Genomic DNA, 19,462 nt, shown 5'->3' on the forward strand with positions numbered 1-19,462 from the left:
CCGACAGACTGCGGCTCAGTCACTGTATTATGCCCTCAATTTAGTGAAACAAATCCGAAGTATTAAAGTCTTTGTAACTAATTGCACGCTCTCGTGTATAAATAATTATCTCCATATAGATGTAGAACAACAACGTACCAGAAGTATTGGGGGGAACAATCCGATTTATGTCTATAGCTCCCCCCCACCCCGGAGCATAAGTCTTCACATACCTCCGCGGCTGCAGCTGGCAAGGCTAAGGGTACAAGCAAAGAAAGGAACAAAACCGAACAGGTTATGGTCAGGAGAATAGCACGATCGGAGTTTGTTAGCAAATATCTCGCCTTTCTGTTTGGAGCTCACTGTTACTGCTCGTCCCGGGGAGCTGTGCCACTCCGCTCATTCCCATCTGCCCTGTCTGCCCTTAGGGAGGCTAAGCCGGCGGGGAAAAGCCTAAAGACAGAGAAGATGCTGAAGAGGTCAGAGAGGTGAGGCAAGGGCTGGGGGGTGGTTTGGCCGTGAACTTTTGGAGGCAGGGTATATTTTCTCTCCGGAGATCGGGCTCAGCCAGTTTGAGATGAACTTGAGAGCCTAGTTTCCCCCCTTCCTCGGCAAACAATCCCTGACCAAAATTAGCACACACACCCCACCCCCACCCCCCAGCCAGCCCTGGGCCTTGCGGGTGGTGGTGACGCAACAAAGCGATTTGTTTTCCTCTTTGGGGCGATTTAGGGAAACTAGAAAAACAAACATTGGTCCGTCTAATGACATAGGTGGAGAAAGCTACTAAGGGAAAGAAAACGGGGCACATCCTTTTAGAGGAAGGAAAAGGGTTCTCTGAAGAGAGAAAACAAAAGCTGTCAATAGTCATTGTAACCCCACCATGAACCAAGGACCTCCTGGACACACTCAGAGAGCTAACCTCCCAGTACTTCCCATTACCTTTTCATGACACTTCACTAATGCTCACACAATAGCCAACTGAGCAGTTTGAGTAAAGATATTTTAACCTGAACTAAACAGTGTCTCCAGACAATAGGTTGCAAAGCAACATCTGGTACTACACATTAACAATGATGTGCAAAGGCATACGCTTAACGTCTGGAAGTTTATGTCAACAATAAGCAGTTTAGGAGTCCGCTGCTGTTCAGCCTGAAATCTTAATAAATGACTATTAGCTGGTGGTTCTTAGGTGAGCATCTCAGATCCGTCCTCTCAGGGAATCCTGGACAGCTGGATCTTGCCAGGCAGAAATAGGGGAGCCATATGGATTCGTATTGGATTCGAATATATAGATACACACACGCACTAATCCAATATGTGCGTCTGTCTCTAGGACCAAATAATCTAGTGGCAAGTGCAGGAGTCAAATGCCCCAGAACTCCTTTCCAGGCAGAAGAAAGATAGAGATGAGTCAGTGGAAAGCATGTTTCTCCTTCCTGTGTATTTTCGTGGGGCCACGAACATCATCAATCTCTGATGATGAACAAAAGTGGACATAAGTAAATGACCAACTTCATTAAAGCGCTTGTTTAAATGAGGAGGACTCTAAACTAATGAAACAACGGGAGGTGACTATTGCGAACAGCTGTTCCTCATACATATTTCATTATACGATCAGATAATACGTCCTACCACCTTCTCAATTATTCACAGATAAACATTTTCAAGACGTTTTGACATCTGTCTTAGTGCCTGCTATTAATGTAGTAATCACTGTAGCTAAAGGTATATGGGACTGCGCCTCGCAAAATCTCCTCTTTGATTTACGAACACGAGATATATAATATTCGCCCCCACAAAAATCCCCTCAAAGGGTGAAATTCTTTCATTGTGGCCCTGGCACTCGTTTTAAGGGCTTCTCCCGATTGTTACCAACACTGAGCGAAGCAACTATTTGCAGAGTGTCACTGCTGTGGTACTCTGCTGTACATAGAGAAGTGGTGAGGGCGGGTTATTACTGCATCATTGCATCCTTTAGGCAAAATTGCGCTGCTTGATCCCAAACTGCTCTTGGGGATCTGTATGCTCAGAGCCATTTAATCCAAGACAATGTTTTTAGAGATAGCTCTGCACCTAGCACGGGGCACTTTCAGACCTTGCGTCAAGCTTCCGAGGAAGAGTGGCTGGCAGATGAAATAACGTATAGCTGTTGGGAAGGCTGCTGCCCCTTTTCTGTCTGGCGAGGAAGGTTGAAAAAGTTGCAGTGGTCAATATGTTCCCAGTTGGTTACAGAATTGCTTCTACTTTTCTTCTCTTAAAAAAGCTGAAGATCATAACACTATGTGCGCACTAACAAACAATGCGCCATATAAGTGTTTGAATAACTGTCCTGGAAGTATTACACTTACCGACTTTAACTATACTGCGTTTTCCCCCTCTTTCCAGTCCGCCCCCCCCCCAACAAAATAGAACCCATTCAAGCACACTTAGCAAAACAGCCTGGCAGAAGTGAATACAAGTACAGTTAATAAGGAGGATTCGTGTAGTTTGATGTGGCTTGATTTTACTCTGGGAACGAAATGCACAAGTCCCCGATCAGAAAGGTAAGTGATCTGGTCCTCTAGACTCTTTGGGAAAGTACGTCAGAAAAAAACCGGCTGTATGGAGTCTGAATTTACTAAAACTTGTTCTTTTGTGCCTATTTCCTGGCGATAATCCCTTTTCTTCAAATAAGAACTTTCCCTAAACTACCAGATGTTGCTCGTACCCATTAAAGATTGAGTCAAACGAATGCAGGGATAAAAAAAAAAACTTCCCAACTCTCTTTCAGACACTGTTTATTAAATTAAAGTCTTCACTGCCCTCCATACTTTTTATCTGATAAAGTTCACATGCAGAAAGAAACTGGAACCTGCATCACAACATTTCCAGATAAATACGATGTAAATATAGAAAGACATGCATTTTTTCTCCCACAAAAGAACTTAATTAAAGCTAGCTTGAGAGCTGCAATCTTGCCAGTAAAATAGGGATTTGCTTTGTAAAAGGCTTAGAAATCATGTTTTAAATAGCAAAACTGTACATTAGAAGAAGAAGGCTGTTCTCGTGCTAAACCTCATATTCACATTCCATAGAGGGTTTTGCGAATGCGACACTCAGACACGCATGTGCCCCCACAGACCTCTGCAGAAACAAACCACACACAAATATTGCTTCGCAGCTTCAAATCCTGGTTATTATCAAATGAAATGTAGTCGACATCTTTATAGAATGAGTAAAAATGATAACAATACAGCCTTGTAAAAATGCACCACCTTCGCTAACGGCAGCCAGAGCTTGGTTTGTGTGTTCCTGAGCTTGGTTTGTGTGTTTGTTTTTGGATTTTGTTACACACCACGGAAGTTACAGGAGTTCACTTCTTTTTAATTACCAAATAAAAATAGAGGCCATACTGCAAAAAAAAAAAAAAAAAAAAAAAAAAAAGAAAGAAAGAAAGAAAGAAACATTGCAGGCATTTAGAAGTAAAGGGGTATTTTGGTAAAATGGAATACAGTATGCTCAATCCCAACTGTTTTTAATCCTCAAGATATTACCTACAGCTGAAGACCTTCCCCTTCCTTGATTCGTCTGTACTAATAAATGGGTTAACGGTGAACTCTGAATCTCTACTTCTTTATATGTTTTGAATCAACGCATGTTAAAGTAATAAGGGGAGACCGGGTGTCTCTGTGGGTTAACATTAAATTAGACCAAGTTTGTCATCTTTTCAAGCGAGACTGTCCTACGCTTTTAAAAGTCCACTCCAAGTCTGCCTGGAAACTTTCAATTACCCCCATCTGTTTAACCACGTGTCACCGGCCTGTACCTGACTACTGGGCTAAGCTAAAGCCCCTGTGTAGTTCAGTATTGTACCTGCAGCTCTATTGCCGCTCAGCTTCAAGACTTCCTTCTCCCTATTGATTGCGCTATGTCCAAACAGGGCAAAAGACGAGAATTGTATTCGACAGATGCTGCTCACTCGTGAATAACAGGTTCAGTGCATGCGGTATCTCTCGCCATTATCCTGTAAGTTAATATTGAGTAGCAATAGCTGTCTAAATATCAAAATCTATTTATAGGGGATGCAGAGCCATGACCTCTCCATCTGACCTTCAGTAACTGCAGTCTGGAGAAAGGACAAAAATATGGGACAGCATGCAATGAGTCTGTGTGTGTGTGTGTGTGTGTGTGTGTGTGTGTGTGTGTGTGTGTGTGTGTGTGTGAGAGAGAGAGAGAGAGAGAGAGAGAGAGAGAGAGAGAGAGAGAGAAATGAGCGTGGGTACTTTGTTATGAATTATTTAGAGTGTATTTGATTCCTAGAATTGCATCCAGTTTTCAAATATGGAGTGTGTCGATTCTAAATGGCATTTGCACTACCTATGATTATACGTTATGTTAATTTACCAACTAACGTAGATCAGTAGAACGTATTTAAAATAAACAACTCTTGGTTAAGTATTAGGTTTAATGCTATAGTCGTTTTAAAACTAGGAGGGTGAAGAATGAAGCACAAAACAACTCCACATACATTTCGGAAATAATTGTACACGTTTTTGAAACTTCATCAGCATGGGGGGAAAGTTCCCTTTTCCTTAAAATAAGGACCCAGCCTCTTCGTGTCTGTCTCAACAAGGCAAAGATTTTAGCAAAATCGGGGTAGGGCGTGTGGGGGGAGGAGGGGGAGTTTGATCGGTTTATTTAGCACAATCGTTGTTTTATGAATGACTTTGGACTATTGCCTGAGGACCGGTTAGAATTTCTGGAAAGTGATTAATAAAAAAGAGAGAGAGGCTAATCCTGCAGAGTCAGACATTGTCTCAGACGAGGACATGCTATCTCAGTGCTTCCAGTTTCAGGGTGTGCTTTAAGGCATTTTTAAAAAAAAGAGTGGTAGGGCTGTTTTGCAATGTGGGGTCCCAGGGCAGAGATGACTATTATAAAGCCCATCCTCTGGGGGGGGGGGGGGGGGGAGAACTCAGAAAGCACTGCTGTTCCCGTGCAGCCGTCGAGAGTTCGTCCAGTCTGAATTAACAAGTGTGTAAAACTAGATCAACTGTCCAACTGTGAAACTGCCTTCCCTTCCCTCCTCCCCCCCTTACTGGCCCCTCCCCAGCTCAGCAGCTCCCTGCATTAATATGGCGCCTGCAAGCGAGAGAAGCACTTTCTTGATGTTTAGCAGTTGAAATGTACTCCCTGAAGGTCACATCAGGCAATTTGTCCGTTTCCTGCCTCAGATCTTCAGGGCTATGCATTTGCGTGTCAGGGGGGCTAGGAGGTAGCTTGGTGCGCCCTACGCACGCTTGGATGTCAGGGTGTAACCCAACCCAAAAGGAAATTTCATAACCAAACAACCATCCTATTGATAAAAATAAACTGGACAGAAACACTGGGGCAGATCTCACAAACCAGATGTGCCATTGTTTTTAATTGTTGCATTTATTTATTTATATGATATAAAACAAGAATTCTACGTTACTTCTTGTGGCTGGAAATTAAAAAGATTAAAACCTCTTTTGTGACCCTATTAAGACACATGAGCGCCATCCTCAGCTGCTCATGGCTGCTCTAGGGAAAAGAGCTACTACTCTTCGGGGAGAGTAGTTTAGGAGGAAAACTCCATCTCACTGGATTGAATGAGCAGCAAAACACCCTCCCAGTTAGCTAGCTAAATGCTTCTACCCAAGGCAGAGTTCCTAACTACATTAGTCAAATGTTCTCTGCTTCACATTTTGGGGTTTGGTAATTAGCACTCTTCTCTTGCAGCAAAGGAGAATAACGTGCATATGATTAATATTTTTTTATCTCACTGAAGGAAGTGTCTGGAAAAAAAAGAAAATATTAGGTAGATATAATCTCCCTCTAAATCTTTGGTCTTGGTAATAGATTAGGCTATATGATATTGCATTCCAAATAAAAAAACAAGGTCTTAGAAGAGGAATCTCCTCTTCCTAATGAATATTTACCCTATGGTCATTACACCTTTAATAGCCCTCGCTTAACTTACCTTGCAGCAGGTAAGAAAGCTATTGCTCCCCTCTTTCTGTGCCTAGAACCCGGGATCTCAAACACAATGTTCTCGATTTTAAAGTGCCATGTACCAGATAATGGTGGGGGGACAGGCAGGGTTGCCATATTATTGACTTCATACAATATATAAGATGGAAACGTTTAAGACTTTTAACTTTTTGTTGCACTGACACGCTGTATTTTTATCAGATACTATTATGTAGACAGAACCATTGTACTGTAGCTGCCTCACAGTTGCTGGATCGTTTCTATCAGATGAAAGATTTTGAATAGTTTTCTTTCAACAATGCATCCTTTTGGTCTTGATACAAAGAATGTAGGCATGGTATACACTTAAACAGCTCTGTCACACAGAAAGATTAAATAGAGTATATATCGAAGTCTGTCTACATCATTATACGTACAGGGAACAGAATGAAGTTTCCCTTCACCAGTGAAGAAGCACATTAAAATCTGATGTCCTAGTAGCATCTTCCAGATTTTTCTTATCTGTGATATTCGCTAAGCTGTTAAAAATCTTTACAGCTTGGCTTTAAAATCAGCTGTTTCTTAAGGAAGGAGTGAGTCTGATAACAGAATCTTCTGCGAAAATCTACTTCTCTAGGTCTATTAAATGGCTAAATTATACTATATCTATCTATCATATACATAATATATGGATCTGTATGTGTGTATATAACAAGTGTACGTATAGATGCATAGATATATAGATTTTTTTATACATACCCGCAAATATATCTATATAGCTACATAAATATATCATAATTTATATTATAATACATACAAACCACACACATAGACACACACACGTGTACATCCATCCTTGTACACACATAGTGTGTGTGTGTGCGTGCGTGTGTGCGTGTGTAATATTAGAACATCTATTCCTTCAATGAAATACATATTTCTTTTTAAAGACTTACCCTGCCACTCCCAGGTCCCCAGGTTTCTTGCTTGAATATAGTTTTTGTCAGTGGCGGCTTCATGTCGGTTTAGAAAAGTTGAAGGCAGAAGGTGATTTTGCACTGAAAGGCTCTGAGCCTTGGAGTTTTTCATTCACTGCTTAATCAAGCGACTTGACCAAACTGCACGTGCTGAGTCCAACTTTTTTCTTCCCCTTTTCCCAGCTTTGTGCTATCCACTGATTAAGTCCTCATATTAAGCTCGAGTTCCTTTCTAAGCAACTGCTAAGAAGTCAAGAGCATCCTTGCTTGCTTTCTCTCTATGGCCTTTCATGCCCTCAATTTGTTATTCTACTGACACTTTCTTAAAGTTAGGGCAGAGCATTGAAACATTAGTGACAAAAGCCCTGGAAAATCTCTCGCTCCTCACTGCTAAATCCTCTAATGGGTCAATGCATGTCGAATTTTTATTTGATTTCCAATAATCTCTAGGAGTTAAAAATTAAATTTACCTCAGATCAGCGCTGTACCTATGCTGTATTTCCCTGCATTACTTTGTACGCCATTGACTCTCTGATTTCATACCACGTGTACCCACTAATTTATAAATGAGTGTATATATCTGTATTTATCTGTATCTATGTCTTTATAGCTGCAGTAACTCTTTCATTTTGTGTCAAAATAACATCATGTCACTCCATGCCAAAAGTATATTTATCCAATCAAATAGCAACTGCAAGCGGCATCTTCTTTATCAAACCTTCATTTTTGTTGTACACGAGTGTTAAATATCTTTTCATTTCTTTTACTATTTTAAAATATGTATTAGAGTAATTGTTACTTGGAGGTCTTTTATGTATCTAGCACTCCTATGGTTCATATGTTTTCTGTTCTTTTACTATTGTGCTGGGAGATTACATACACCAATTTCTTGTGACATCTAGAAAGCATAAGTTTAATATTTTTAAAAATTTCTGATTCTTAAAGTTTGTCACAATGATCAAAGATTTTAGTTAACGTTCCTAAAACCTTCCACTTTTTAACTGAAGAATTCTATTTATCTTAATTTGCTGCCTCGGATTTTGTCAAATATTTGTTTAGTTCTGTGGTTTAAATAAGTTTCAGTGTGATCCACGTATAAGCATTTCAACTAACTTGGGGTCAAGTGAACGATAATTTACATGATAAAGAATAATGCCCATTTTGGTCAGTTTGAAACAACTTCACCTATGCCATCATTAAGGAGAATTTGACACTTTCAGTAAAAAAAGATAAACAATTGGTTATGTATAGTGCAATTTCCCTATTCGAGTTACTGTACAAAGGCCAACTTCTTAGGCTCTTGAATTTCTGCATCATTTATAGCCTTAAGTAGGGCAAATTTGTACCTGCTGTTATTTAAAGTTTCACATATTAGCTTGAGAAGGTCTTACCAGGCCAATAGATCGTCTATTTCTTTCGCGTTTAAAGGCAGTCTTAATTAAAGCAAATGAAATCTAAAAAATTAAGCCATTATTTGGACCTCACCAACCCAGTCCAAACTCGGAATGGATTATTTCCGGGTTGTATATAAAAGGAATTAGGTTTATCTCCTGCATATCCTCTGGCTTCTCTCCTTTTTTGGGGGGCGGAGGGAGCGGGAGAATATTTTATTTAACCATGTAGATGCCTATGACCCATTGGCTGGCAAGGTGGAGCAGTGTTCAGGACAGAAAAGTTAAAAAGGAAAGGGACAAGCCAAAGTGCTCTCTTGGGGCTCAGACCCATCTGTCTTCTGGTTTCTGACACGTTGTTTCTACTGCATTCTTTTAAGAACAATTTTAAAAAATCAGGTTAATGCAGTTGATGTCCCTATTTCTTCTCTCTCTTTAGTCATTTTCAGTTGAGGTCATATCACACACACACACACACACACATGCAAATTATATTATGGATGAGACCATCAGAGGGTGATCTTGTTCCAAATATACCTTACCTTACCTTCCCGAGGATTCTTGAAAAAGTTCGAACTCTTGTCTTCTGGGGTGCAGAGTTAAGAAACAACATTTTTAGCTCGTCCTTCGTCAACAGCCTGGGTTCGCAGGCTCTTCCTGGGAAGAAAGCCTCCTGCAGGCACAGGGCCACAAATTGGTGAGCTAACGCTCGCTAGCTCTGCTCACCAGAGTTTGCAGAGGTTGTAAAAGTTAAGGCAAGAGAGAAGAAGGACCTTTCCTTGTAGATCTATGCTGAGCTCGGTGATGATCTTGAAATGTGCTAGAAGTACATAAGTAGGGGGACAAAAGGGAAAGGGCTCCAAATAGATCTGTTTCTCGGGAATCTCTCTCTCTCTCTCTCTCTCTCTCTCTCTGTGTTTTTCAGCAGAATGCAAGCTCATTTTTTAGTTACAATTAAAGCCCAATTTATTTACTTTTTGTTTGTTCACAGCTGAATGGTAAAGCTGGGAACACTTCATGTTTACAACAGGCACAGTCTTGCAATTGTTAGGTATAGTTCAAGCAGTGTCTTGCACTGTTGTAGCTTTGCTCAGTCACTGAGAGCTATGGAAAGCATATGGGAATCAATAAACAGTGTGGCGGGCAGATAATGGATTAGAATCAGTGAATGTTATAATCTGTATTATGGGTTTTCTGTTGTTTAGATCGAGCAAAAATTCTAGTGGGTAAGGGTTTAAAAAAATCCTGGTGCTACAAATATCACAAAACACCCGATTCTCTCTCTCACCCCCCCCCCCCATTTTATTTTAAAGATAGGATTTTCAGGAAGAAGCTAATGACTTTCATTTAATTGGCCAGGCACTGATGTAGTGGATTGTTCTCCCAGCCCTGTGCCTTTGTTGCTTTTGGGGTAAATAAAGCTAATCAAACCTTTTGTTATGGCCAAATTCTCCCTTGGGGTCTTCCAAACATTTGTTTGAATAATTTACCTCAAGAACTGAACATACTAATTGATTTTAAAGTGCTAGCCCAGAGGGAGGAAGGGCGCAAGGGCTCCAAATCACAGGCAAAGAGCAAATGTATACCTGACAGCAGCGAAGCGTCCATAATTGGATACACCTCACCCTGCAGTGTGTGTGCACTTCAGAAGTCAAAGGAAGAGTGTGTCCGAATCATTTCAATAAATGTTTTCTTAAGGAATGTTTGATTGCACTAGCTTACAGGGGCCACATCCATGGTGCCCTGGGGACTTCGCTCTGATATTACATAGGCGAGTATATATTTTTCCATTCCAATAAATGCACGTTGTCACCTAGATCTCAGATGCTCTGCTGTCTGGCATGTGTAAACTCTTTTTTAAGAAAGAGAAGGGGGGGCGGAATCCAGGGGGCTGCAGGTTCTGTGTGCTTTAGTCCCATTCAAAGAAGAATTTTGATGCGATTCATTAGAAGTAACGAGTTGACATAAGGTAAATCTACATTGAGGGGGCCTTTCTTTCAGTGTATGGGGAAGCTTCATTAACCATCGCTAACAAGGCGTGCAAATGCTCTGATTGGGCAGCTTTCTTATAACGCCAGGGCCTTTGCAGGATGCCCACCTAATGAGGGTCACTAAAAGAGATTGATAAAATATTCAGATTTTCCGTCACACCAGGAACTTTTTATTAAAGGGGAAAGTTGAGGCAACTGTGTCGTTGTTTACCTTTTGAAGGCACAATCGCATAAGAAGAAACCCAGCTCTCTTCGAAAACCTTATCTCCCGGAGAGGATTGGGTTTTCATGGTGTTTTTTGTTTGTTTGTTTGTTTGTATTTGGTAAATCCTTAACAGTTTCCTATCTCCTTCTCCTCCCCCCTTCCCCCTCACCTAATTATGTTTTCTTGGGGTTAGTGTACTGAAAAATAAGAAAGAAAGGAAATAAAAAAAACTTGACTAAAATGTTCTGGTTTTGACAGAATTATTAAAATCAGCCTGATGGCTTAATGACATGTCAATCATTTCAGTGTTGCTGGTTGTTGTTAATATGTCAGCATCTGTACACATGACTGTTAAACATGCTACTTTCATCAGTGTAACATTTTATAGGCTGGAGGGCTTTTTTCTCCCTCTGTAATTTATTTCTACTACTTTTCATTGCTAGGTTACATTTTCTAATTAGAGCTAAGTATTTCACTTAATATTTAATTTAGATGTACAGCACATATATCATACCTAGATCAATCAATCAAGTGTCCCTTGTTGATAATGCTGCATCATTAAGAGTTGTATTTAATTCAGAAGCAAGATGATGTATGTATGCTTATGCTGCTAAACAGACACTTTCAAAATTAGGAATGTGGGTTTATCGTTAGGAAACATACTGCACTGACATTCACTTTTGAGCTAAACGCCTAATCGAAAAAGTTTGCTGCTTAAAGAACTCTGGACTTTGGAATTGCAACAAATTTAATTCCTTAATTCCCTTCCCAAATAAATATTTCATATTTTTCACCAATGGACGTGTTTACCCAAAGGAAGGGGAGAGGTTAATCTCGTAGCTTTGGTATTGTTTGGGGCAAGTAATAAAATACCCGGCCTGCCTCTCACACCCACCAAAACCGTTAAAAATGATTTGCCCACATTTTTACACAGCATATACTGCACTCATTACATCAACAGGATTGAATTACAGGAGCCGAACGGGCCAGCTCTGACACAGACATCAAATACGCAGTCATTTATCTTGGGAAACCGTGGCTTTAAAAAGGGAGGATAATTTCAAATAAAGCAGCTGTACAATATTGTCGGCACTTGCCACTTACGAATGACAAAAATTCAATTAAATCCTAATAAAAAATAGATGGATGTGATCAGTTCTCCTTTACCTGCCTGATTCTCTCTCTCCCTCTCTTAATTTCACCCGCCTTGGCCCCGTGATACTGTATTTTAGAGCTTTCCCTCTACCTAGAAGGTGACCAGGCACATGAGATATGGCACCGAACCCCTGTTTGAACCAAAACACTCCGCAGCGCCGAATGAGTCATTCTCGAGTCAGGCTTAGGGGGCACTTACTGGGCAGCAGAAAACCAGAACCTAGTGGGAGCTACAAATCAAAGCAAGCAGTAAAATAAAGAGCCCACCTCTCCTTTCTCTCCCACAAAAGTACCCCCGAAACAGGGCAGGCTGGAAACATCAGCGCGCTGAACAGAGAGACACATAACTTGACATGAATTTCTTGGCGCAGCAGAAAGGAAAACAAATTTCTATCCAGCTCTTCCCTGCAAAGCCACATGTCATTATATGAGTTAAAACAATGAATCATGTGGGATAAAATAAGATTAAGTTTAAATGGAGTTTAGCTACCCAGATTCCCCCAGCGCTGTAAAGATGTCTATCAGTAAGGAGAAAATTCTTATCATTTCCTCGGACGCCTAAGCCACCAAGTGAGTAGGGAATTGGGGCTGGGGAGTCAGAACAAAACCAAGAGTCTTCCCTGCGGGTCTTGAGTGTGTGAATAAGAAACTTACAGGATCCGGAAAGGATTTTCCGAGTCGAGAGGGGTTTGCTTTCCCAGTCCTCTTGTTTGCTTTCCCTGCTGCTGGCGATCATGGCTTCGTATCTCTCCCCTCGACAGTAACTCTCTAGTTCAGCTCGTCCGGATTCAGCGGCACTATGCAGAGAGCTCGCAAGATTCGGGGGCTCTGAATTAGCCAATTCCATTGACAGTTTTCAGCCAGCAGCTGCAGTCATTAAAAGCCATTTACACCCTGGCCTCCTCACACAAAGATAGAGCGCCAACAATTATCTGCTTGTACATTTAAGGACATGAGAATGTGTCCCTAACAGGCTTAGGGGAGAACTGAATCACCGGCTACGCTAGGAAAACACTGAGTCCCGTTCCCAAGATTTGTCTAATGTATATCATGCCATAGTAACTCGCTTTGGTGAGTGAGCTGCTTCAGTATCCTCAAACATTTTAGGATGTTGGATCCAACTGTGCAATAGCTCACGGGCTGAAATATCGCTTATGCTGTAAGACATGCAGAGCTCTGTTAAGACCTTCGTATTAGCTAATAGGCACATCAGTTGTTTTTTTTAAAATCTAATCATGGTTTGAGATTCAGCCCAGAACTCATCTTTTGCAGACAGAATTCTCAGTAGAAAAGCAGTTTGTTGGTCTCGGATTATACCTGAAACAAGCTAAGGCAGATTCTGGAGTGAGTTTTTGTAGCTTTGCAAAGTTCACCAGGAATCCTAATACCAGGAGCATCGTCTAAGCATGTGAACAGAATATGATTGTGTGGAAGACTAGAAAACAAGAAGGGCCTTTTTGTTATGACCCTTGAAATGAATTTTGGGGGTAGTTTAATTTTCAGCTTTAAGAAAATTGAATCAAACATTAAGAAACCCCTCGCAGGAATCGCCCCCCCTTTTTTTTATATAATCCTTTACATAAAAGGAAAGGATTACAAAGAAAAGATTTTTTCTGTATTAAAATCTTTGGCTAAACATATTGTTGTACAATTAATACTTTCAAGTAGATTGGTGGAGGGGCTGAGTCGTCTCTTTGCTTCCTTAGCTGTGTAACTGGAAATATGAGCCAGAAAGGGAGGGGAGAGACGAAAAAAGTTTCCCCCAAGTATGTTAACAGAAGTGTTTAAGCAGATCACTAAAAATTCAGAGGGCGAATTATTTTCATGATGAATTACAGAGCACACCGATGACAGTTTAGTGAAAATGTGATGAATGTGTAATACAGCGAGGTTCTTCCAGTCCAGCAGCTCTTCCAACTGGACCTATTCATCTGCCACTTGGAATTATTTCATGAGGAGTGCGCTGTGAAAGGGATCACCACCAGTTCGGAGTCCAGCTAAAGAACTTCTACCACCCATAGCAGCATTATTATTATCCTTCGGATAGGCCAAGTCACGCTATGTTTTCACATTTTAATTGTAATATCTCTTCCCCCTCTCTTCTCTCCATTGATGTCTGAAAGTAGTTTGGGCTCCATTCCTCACCCCTAGATCTGCATCGGAATGCAGAAAAGATCTTTTAAAAAGTTTTGAATTCCTCAATGATTTTTCTTCTAGAAAGGCGGCTTAGGATAATTATTTCAGCTTTATTGAGGGCAGATTAGTTGAAGTCTGGATGCTGCGTTTCAATACTCGTTGTACATGCCTTTACAATGTCCGTATTGTTTGCTACTGTGTGTGAACCTATTCAAAATATACACTTTTTAACACCAAGCAAAGTCCTGTCTAAATATACACAGTAAGTCTGGAAAGACGTCCATGACCCGTACAAATCTCTGTAAATCACACTTCCATAGCTACAGAAACTAAACAAAAGAGTTACCAGCTCAAGATGCTGATTAAATCTTCTTAAAAGCAACATACCTAATAATAAATATAGTTGCATGGGAGCAAGATCCAGGAGCCTAGCTAGCAGTTGGAATAATATGGAGTTAAAACTGCAAGAAGACTTTCTTTGCCCACACTTTAAAAAAAACCAACACATTTAATTTAATCGTCAAATGTGTTTCTTTCTTTTCCCCAAAGTTTGGGGCAGAAATTGTATGTAAAGGAGGAAATATATGTTAAAACGGTGGCTGGCACGTACGCGAGTGGCTAGCTGAGAAGAAAGAAAAATGAGAGGATAAAGAAGAGGGATGTGCGAAAAGAAGGAATGAAAGAAAAAACAGAGAGAAAAGAAAAAGGGGAAAGGGAGAAAAAAGCAGAGGAAGAGAAGGAACTAAGGAAAAGAGAGGTATTTGGCTGAAAAAGAAAGGCAGAAGAGGGTTTAACATGCCAGTTATTCGGAGTGCTTTTCTCTAACTTAAAACCCGCAGACAGGGCCAGTTCAGAGCACTGATGCTTCTGACAGCGCTGCATCCCTGCAGGGGACTCTGCAGGTCCCGTTAAACTTGGATTTTAGCAGGTACCCTGTTAAGAGAAGGGCGGGGGAGAAATTCTTGAGGGAACCAGAGCTAAACCCAGAACGTACTGTGTGTGCTGCTTCTGGGAGAGTCACCGGCATGAGGATGGGTCTAATGATCTCATCTTTCTTTTCTTCCTCGGCACTATTAGTGTTCAGATAGGCAGAATGAAGTGAAACTACGTGCAAATCATGTGTAAATTGTCTCAGTTAGGAGCCCTTTATCCGAACGTGTATCCCAGCCTGGCCCATTTACTTTCCCCCCATATCTCCTTTAGCTTTAACGAGGCTCGTTAAGATCACAATAATATTCCACCCTCTAATTGCTCATCCCATTCAACAAATATGTGCACACTGCTTTTCGCATTATTTGATCCCTTATTTAGGAGGGGTGTGGAGGGGGAGAGACGGAGAGAAGGGGAAGTGCTGAGATTAAGAGTTGAAAAGATACAAAAAAAAAAAAATCCTTTTCCACTAACCACCCTGCTTCCCTTCCCCCCGTGCATTTGCGCGAAGTGGTAAAAACCTTTCTTACGTACTCACTAATGATTGGCAGGGCTGACAGTGATTGGCAGGGGGTGCCATGGCAACGCCACAACGACACTCAGAAGACCAATAGAAAAGCGAAACAAAATGTTTCAATGCTGCACTCACTGTGGATTTAGGGGAGATATTATGAGGCTGTTGTCATTAGGGCGATTGCTGTTGAATCATTGAATCTTGACTCGGTGGCGGTGCTGGGTTGGTGTGTGTGTGTGTGTGCGTGCGTGCGTGCGTGTGTGTGTGTGGCTGTGTGTCTCTATGTGGCTGTGTGTGTGTGTGCGTGTGTGGATGCGTGCGGGGTGTGTGTGTCCTTTTCTCCCTTCTGCCTGCCTTTCTTTCTTTTCTCCTTGATTTATTTCCCCCTCTCTCAGGTCATCCCATGGTTTTCAGGTCCCCTTTAGAGCTTTATCCCACCCATTTCTTCTTGCCAAACTTCACCACCGACCTGCATCACCGCTCCTTACTTCTCGCCAGTAGCAGCAGCAGCAGCAGCAGCAGCAGCACGGGCTGCAGCCCCGGTGCTGGCGGCGGTGGAGGAGGCAGCTCCAGGGGACCGCAAGAAGAGTTGTCAATGTTTCAGCTGCCCACACTCAACTTCTCCCCGGAACAAGTGGCCAGTGTCTGCGAGACGCTGGAGGAGACTGGAGACATCGAGCGGCTGGGGAGGTTCCTCTGGTCGCTGCCCGTGGCGCCAGGGGCATGCGAGGCCATCAACAAGCACGAGTCAATCCTCAGAGCCCGGGCGGTGGTGGCCTTCCACACCGGCAACTTCCGAGACCTCTATCACATCCTGGAGAACCACAAATTCACCAAGGAGTCCCATGGCAAGTTGCAGGCCATGTGGCTCGAAGCGCATTACCAGGAGGCCGAGAAGCTGAGGGGTCGCCCGCTAGGGCCGGTTGATAAATACAGGGTGAGAAAGAAGTTCCCGCTGCCCAGGACCATCTGGGATGGAGAGCAGAAGACGCACTGCTTCAAGGAGAGGACTCGCAGCCTCCTCAGGGAGTGGTACCTGCAAGACCCCTACCCCAACCCCAGCAAGAAAAGGGAACTGGCGCAGGCCACCGGCCTCACCCCCACGCAAGTAGGCAACTGGTTCAAAAACCGAAGGCAAAGAGACAGAGCAGCCGCTGCTAAAAACAGGTCAGTGCACACGGCACCTCCACCCTGGGAGGAGAGCGAGAGGCAGGGCTGGGCTGATTTCTAGGACTGTTAGTGCTCTCGGAGTTCTTTATTTGGGCCCCAGCGGTGGGGGAGTTTGTTTGTTTATATTTAATAATAATTAATAAAGAATCAAGCCGAGTCCTGCATACCAATCTGTTTGCTCCAGCTGCAAAGATGCAGCCGGCAAAGGAGTTGTTGTGAAGCACAGCACCAGGAAGCCTTCGCTGCTTGCCAGAACAAAGTTTATTCGCACACACACACGCATACCGGGGGTGTCCAAGAGTCTATTCTTTTAAAAAAAGACTTTCCTTCTTTCTAAACCTGTGTGTGCGTTAGTCGGTTTACACACGGCCTGCCCAAAGTGCAGTGAATGTTCTCTCCTTTCCTTGTGGATTGGTAAAAGTGAAGGAAAGCTACACAATACTATGCTTGATGTATTATTTTTAAATGTCACTCGTGTTGGCACATTTTAGTGGAATCTGCCCCTCCCCCCACACACACTAAACAGTTTAAACAAACATCATAATTCAAAGTGTGCTTCTGCAAAGAAAACAGCTGTTCTCCTATTGTTCTTATTAATTATAAAAAACAAACAAACTAATTTGCCTCAGAAGGAAAAATAGGGGAAAGCGCTGAGGCACTGAACTGCATTTTCTTTCGCATTTATATTTATAGATGTACACAGAACGATTAGCTATTTGTGTGCCTATAATATAGTGTGTGTGTGTTGTGTATGTGTTTGTGTTTAAAGTGTTCACTGAAAGCAAACCTTAAAAATTCAACTATTTCCTGTTTGGTCTCAACGTAGTTTTTATACATTATTTTAAAATTTAAAATAGACCTTTCAACAAGCGTTACAGACTGATTTTTAAAAAAATACATTTCATTATCGCTGGAAGTGTGTAAATAGAACTTACTGTTCTTTTTTATATTGTCTCCCCCAAATTACTTTTAATTGTACTGTTGGTACTGGTGATTCGGAGTCCAGAAAAAAATATAAACTGCAACCGCTTCACTATTTGATTTCCATCAAATGGAAGGCAGAGCAGCTTAGTACAGTAAATAAACAGAAGTTGCATACGGATGCTTTTGTTGACTGAACGCTGTTGACAGCGGAAAGAATACACCAGGAATTGTAATGGGAGAAAATAACCAAACACGCCAAAATTAAACAATTTTAAAATGACTGGAAATTTTAAACCGATATAAATTTCTCTGCTATTTGCAGACATTGAAATGAAAAAATACTCTGGTGGGAATCAGTTGACTGAGGAGTGCGTTTTGATAAACACTGGGAGTGTTTGTTATGCGTTGTGAATGGCTGGTCAGTTCAGGACTTTTAGCTTCTTTCCCTTATACTTGAATTAAATTTTCTCTATATTTAGAAACGAATAACTAAGCGCAGGAGAATGTTCAGAATACGATAATGCAATTGAAGATTTTTATTTTGTTTTATTTATTTTGTCTATTTAAAATCAAATGTCTTCCCGTGTGTTGACATTGCGAGGGACAGCAGTTTGGAGTCTTTTGTTTAGTTTTTGTTTTTCAAAACGGAATCAGACTTTAAATTAAAACGTTCTCCCTTTTAGAGGGATAGAAAAAATGCATTATAGATGTTTCGCTAAATACTTGGGAGATGTTTCCCCCACCCCTTCTCCAGAGCACCAGTGTATTTCTTTACACATTTTAAAAAATGTTATATATAAATATATATATTATCAGACAAGATAAGTCAGTTTCAGCTGATATTCTTCTCTACTACAGAACACTCTTTGTAGCTTTCCATATTCACTGTGCGTTTGATAAACGCACACATATTGTCTTAGTTTAGATTAGGCCCACAATACCCTGGTGTCTATGGTGGAAAAATGGACTAGTGGGGGCGGGGGGGAGACGACAAAGAGAGAGATTTTAAACAAAATCTCAGGCGCAATAAATGAGTTCCCCCCATCATGCTTTTTAAAAGTTGTGATCTGTCTATTTATATCTGAGCTTCACCCGATCATATCTGAAGTGGGCTTTCTCCGATCTGTTTTGAAACACTTGCGAGAGGCTGTCTGCAGCTGCGGTGACAGGAAGCCGAGGCAATGCAGTTCACGGCCGACAGCTTTACCAAAACAAGACGGAGAGAGAGAGAGAGAGAGAGAGAGAGAGAGAGAGAGAGAGAGAGAGAGGATCACTCATTGAACCTTGATGGCCTGTATACACACGCATGCATATGGATGTGTGTACACGGTGCACGGGCAGATAGCGCTCTATAGATTGCAGGTCGCTATTAAAAAGCCAGGCAGGCTGAGCTGAGAAGGTGATCGCGCGTGGGGCTCTGAGCCCTAGAGGGAAGCTGGGGGATGTGGCTGGAGCCAGTTGCAGAGGGAGGCTGTTTGTGTGGTGTGTGTTTGTTTGTGGAGGTGTGTTTGCAAGGGCTGGGGAAAGAGGGGAGCTGGGAGCTGCTGCCTGAGGCTCGCTCTTCCTCTCTCAGAAGGACTGTGTCGTTGTTTTGTCTCCCCATGCGATGCAGGCTCCAGCACCAGGCGATAGGACAGAGCGGCATGCGGTCGCTGGCAGAGCCCGGCTGCCCTACACATAACTCGGCCGAGTCTCCGTCCACGGCGGCCAGTCCTACCACCAGCGTCTCCAGTTTGACAGAAAGAGCCGAGACGGGGACCTCCATCCTCTCGGTAACCTCCAGCGACTCGGAATGTGATGTATGATACCGGCAAACAATCCAAACCAACCAGCCAAGCACCCTCTCCCCGACCCAGACCAAACAGACCAACGGCCCCAGAATCAGGACACACAGACACACACTCAGCAAGAGAAACGCAAAGCAAATACGTAAACAATAGAAAACAAACAAACAAACAAACAAACAAAAAATCCACCGCCACCATCAACAGCCACCGCCGCCACCAAGAGATGGAGCTAAAACTTCAACAGACAGTCATTGATACTGATGCTGCAGCGGGGGGAATAATAATAATTATATTAAAAAAGTGACAATTGCATTCTTTTTAGGACAA

The 19,462-nt window shown here is 42.1% G+C and overlaps 1 protein-coding gene across 2 annotated transcripts; it reads left to right on the forward strand.

Moving 5' to 3' along the window:
• Positions 1-15,657: 15,657 nt before the first annotated feature.
• On the forward strand, positions 15,658-19,153 carry SIX3 (SIX homeobox 3). 2 transcript variants are annotated; one of them, XM_065401540.1, is made up of 3 exons: positions 15,658-15,751; positions 15,818-16,421; positions 18,961-19,153. In XM_065401540.1, exons 1-3 carry the CDS (start codon positions 15,658-15,660, stop codon positions 19,151-19,153), a joined length of 891 nt encoding a protein of 296 aa, XP_065257612.1. The 2 variants fall into 2 exon arrangements, with proteins under 2 accessions (XP_065257612.1, XP_065257611.1); XM_065401539.1 differs by having other exon boundaries at positions 15,658-16,421.
• The last annotated feature ends 309 nt before the right edge of the window (positions 19,154-19,462 follow it).

The sequence above is a fragment of the Emys orbicularis genome, chromosome 3, assembly GCF_028017835.1.
Source record: "Emys orbicularis isolate rEmyOrb1 chromosome 3, rEmyOrb1.hap1, whole genome shotgun sequence".
NCBI lineage: Eukaryota > Metazoa > Chordata > Testudines > Emydidae > Emys > Emys orbicularis.

Coding starts and splice junctions, on each gene's coding strand:
- SIX3 (XM_065401539.1), top strand. CDS start 15,658: ATGGTTTTCAGGTCCCCTTTAGAGCTTTATCCCACCCATTTCTTCTTG. Junction 16,422..18,960: donor GCAGCCGCTGCTAAAAACAG/GTCAGTGCACAC, acceptor CATGCGATGCAG/GCTCCAGCACCAGGCGATAG.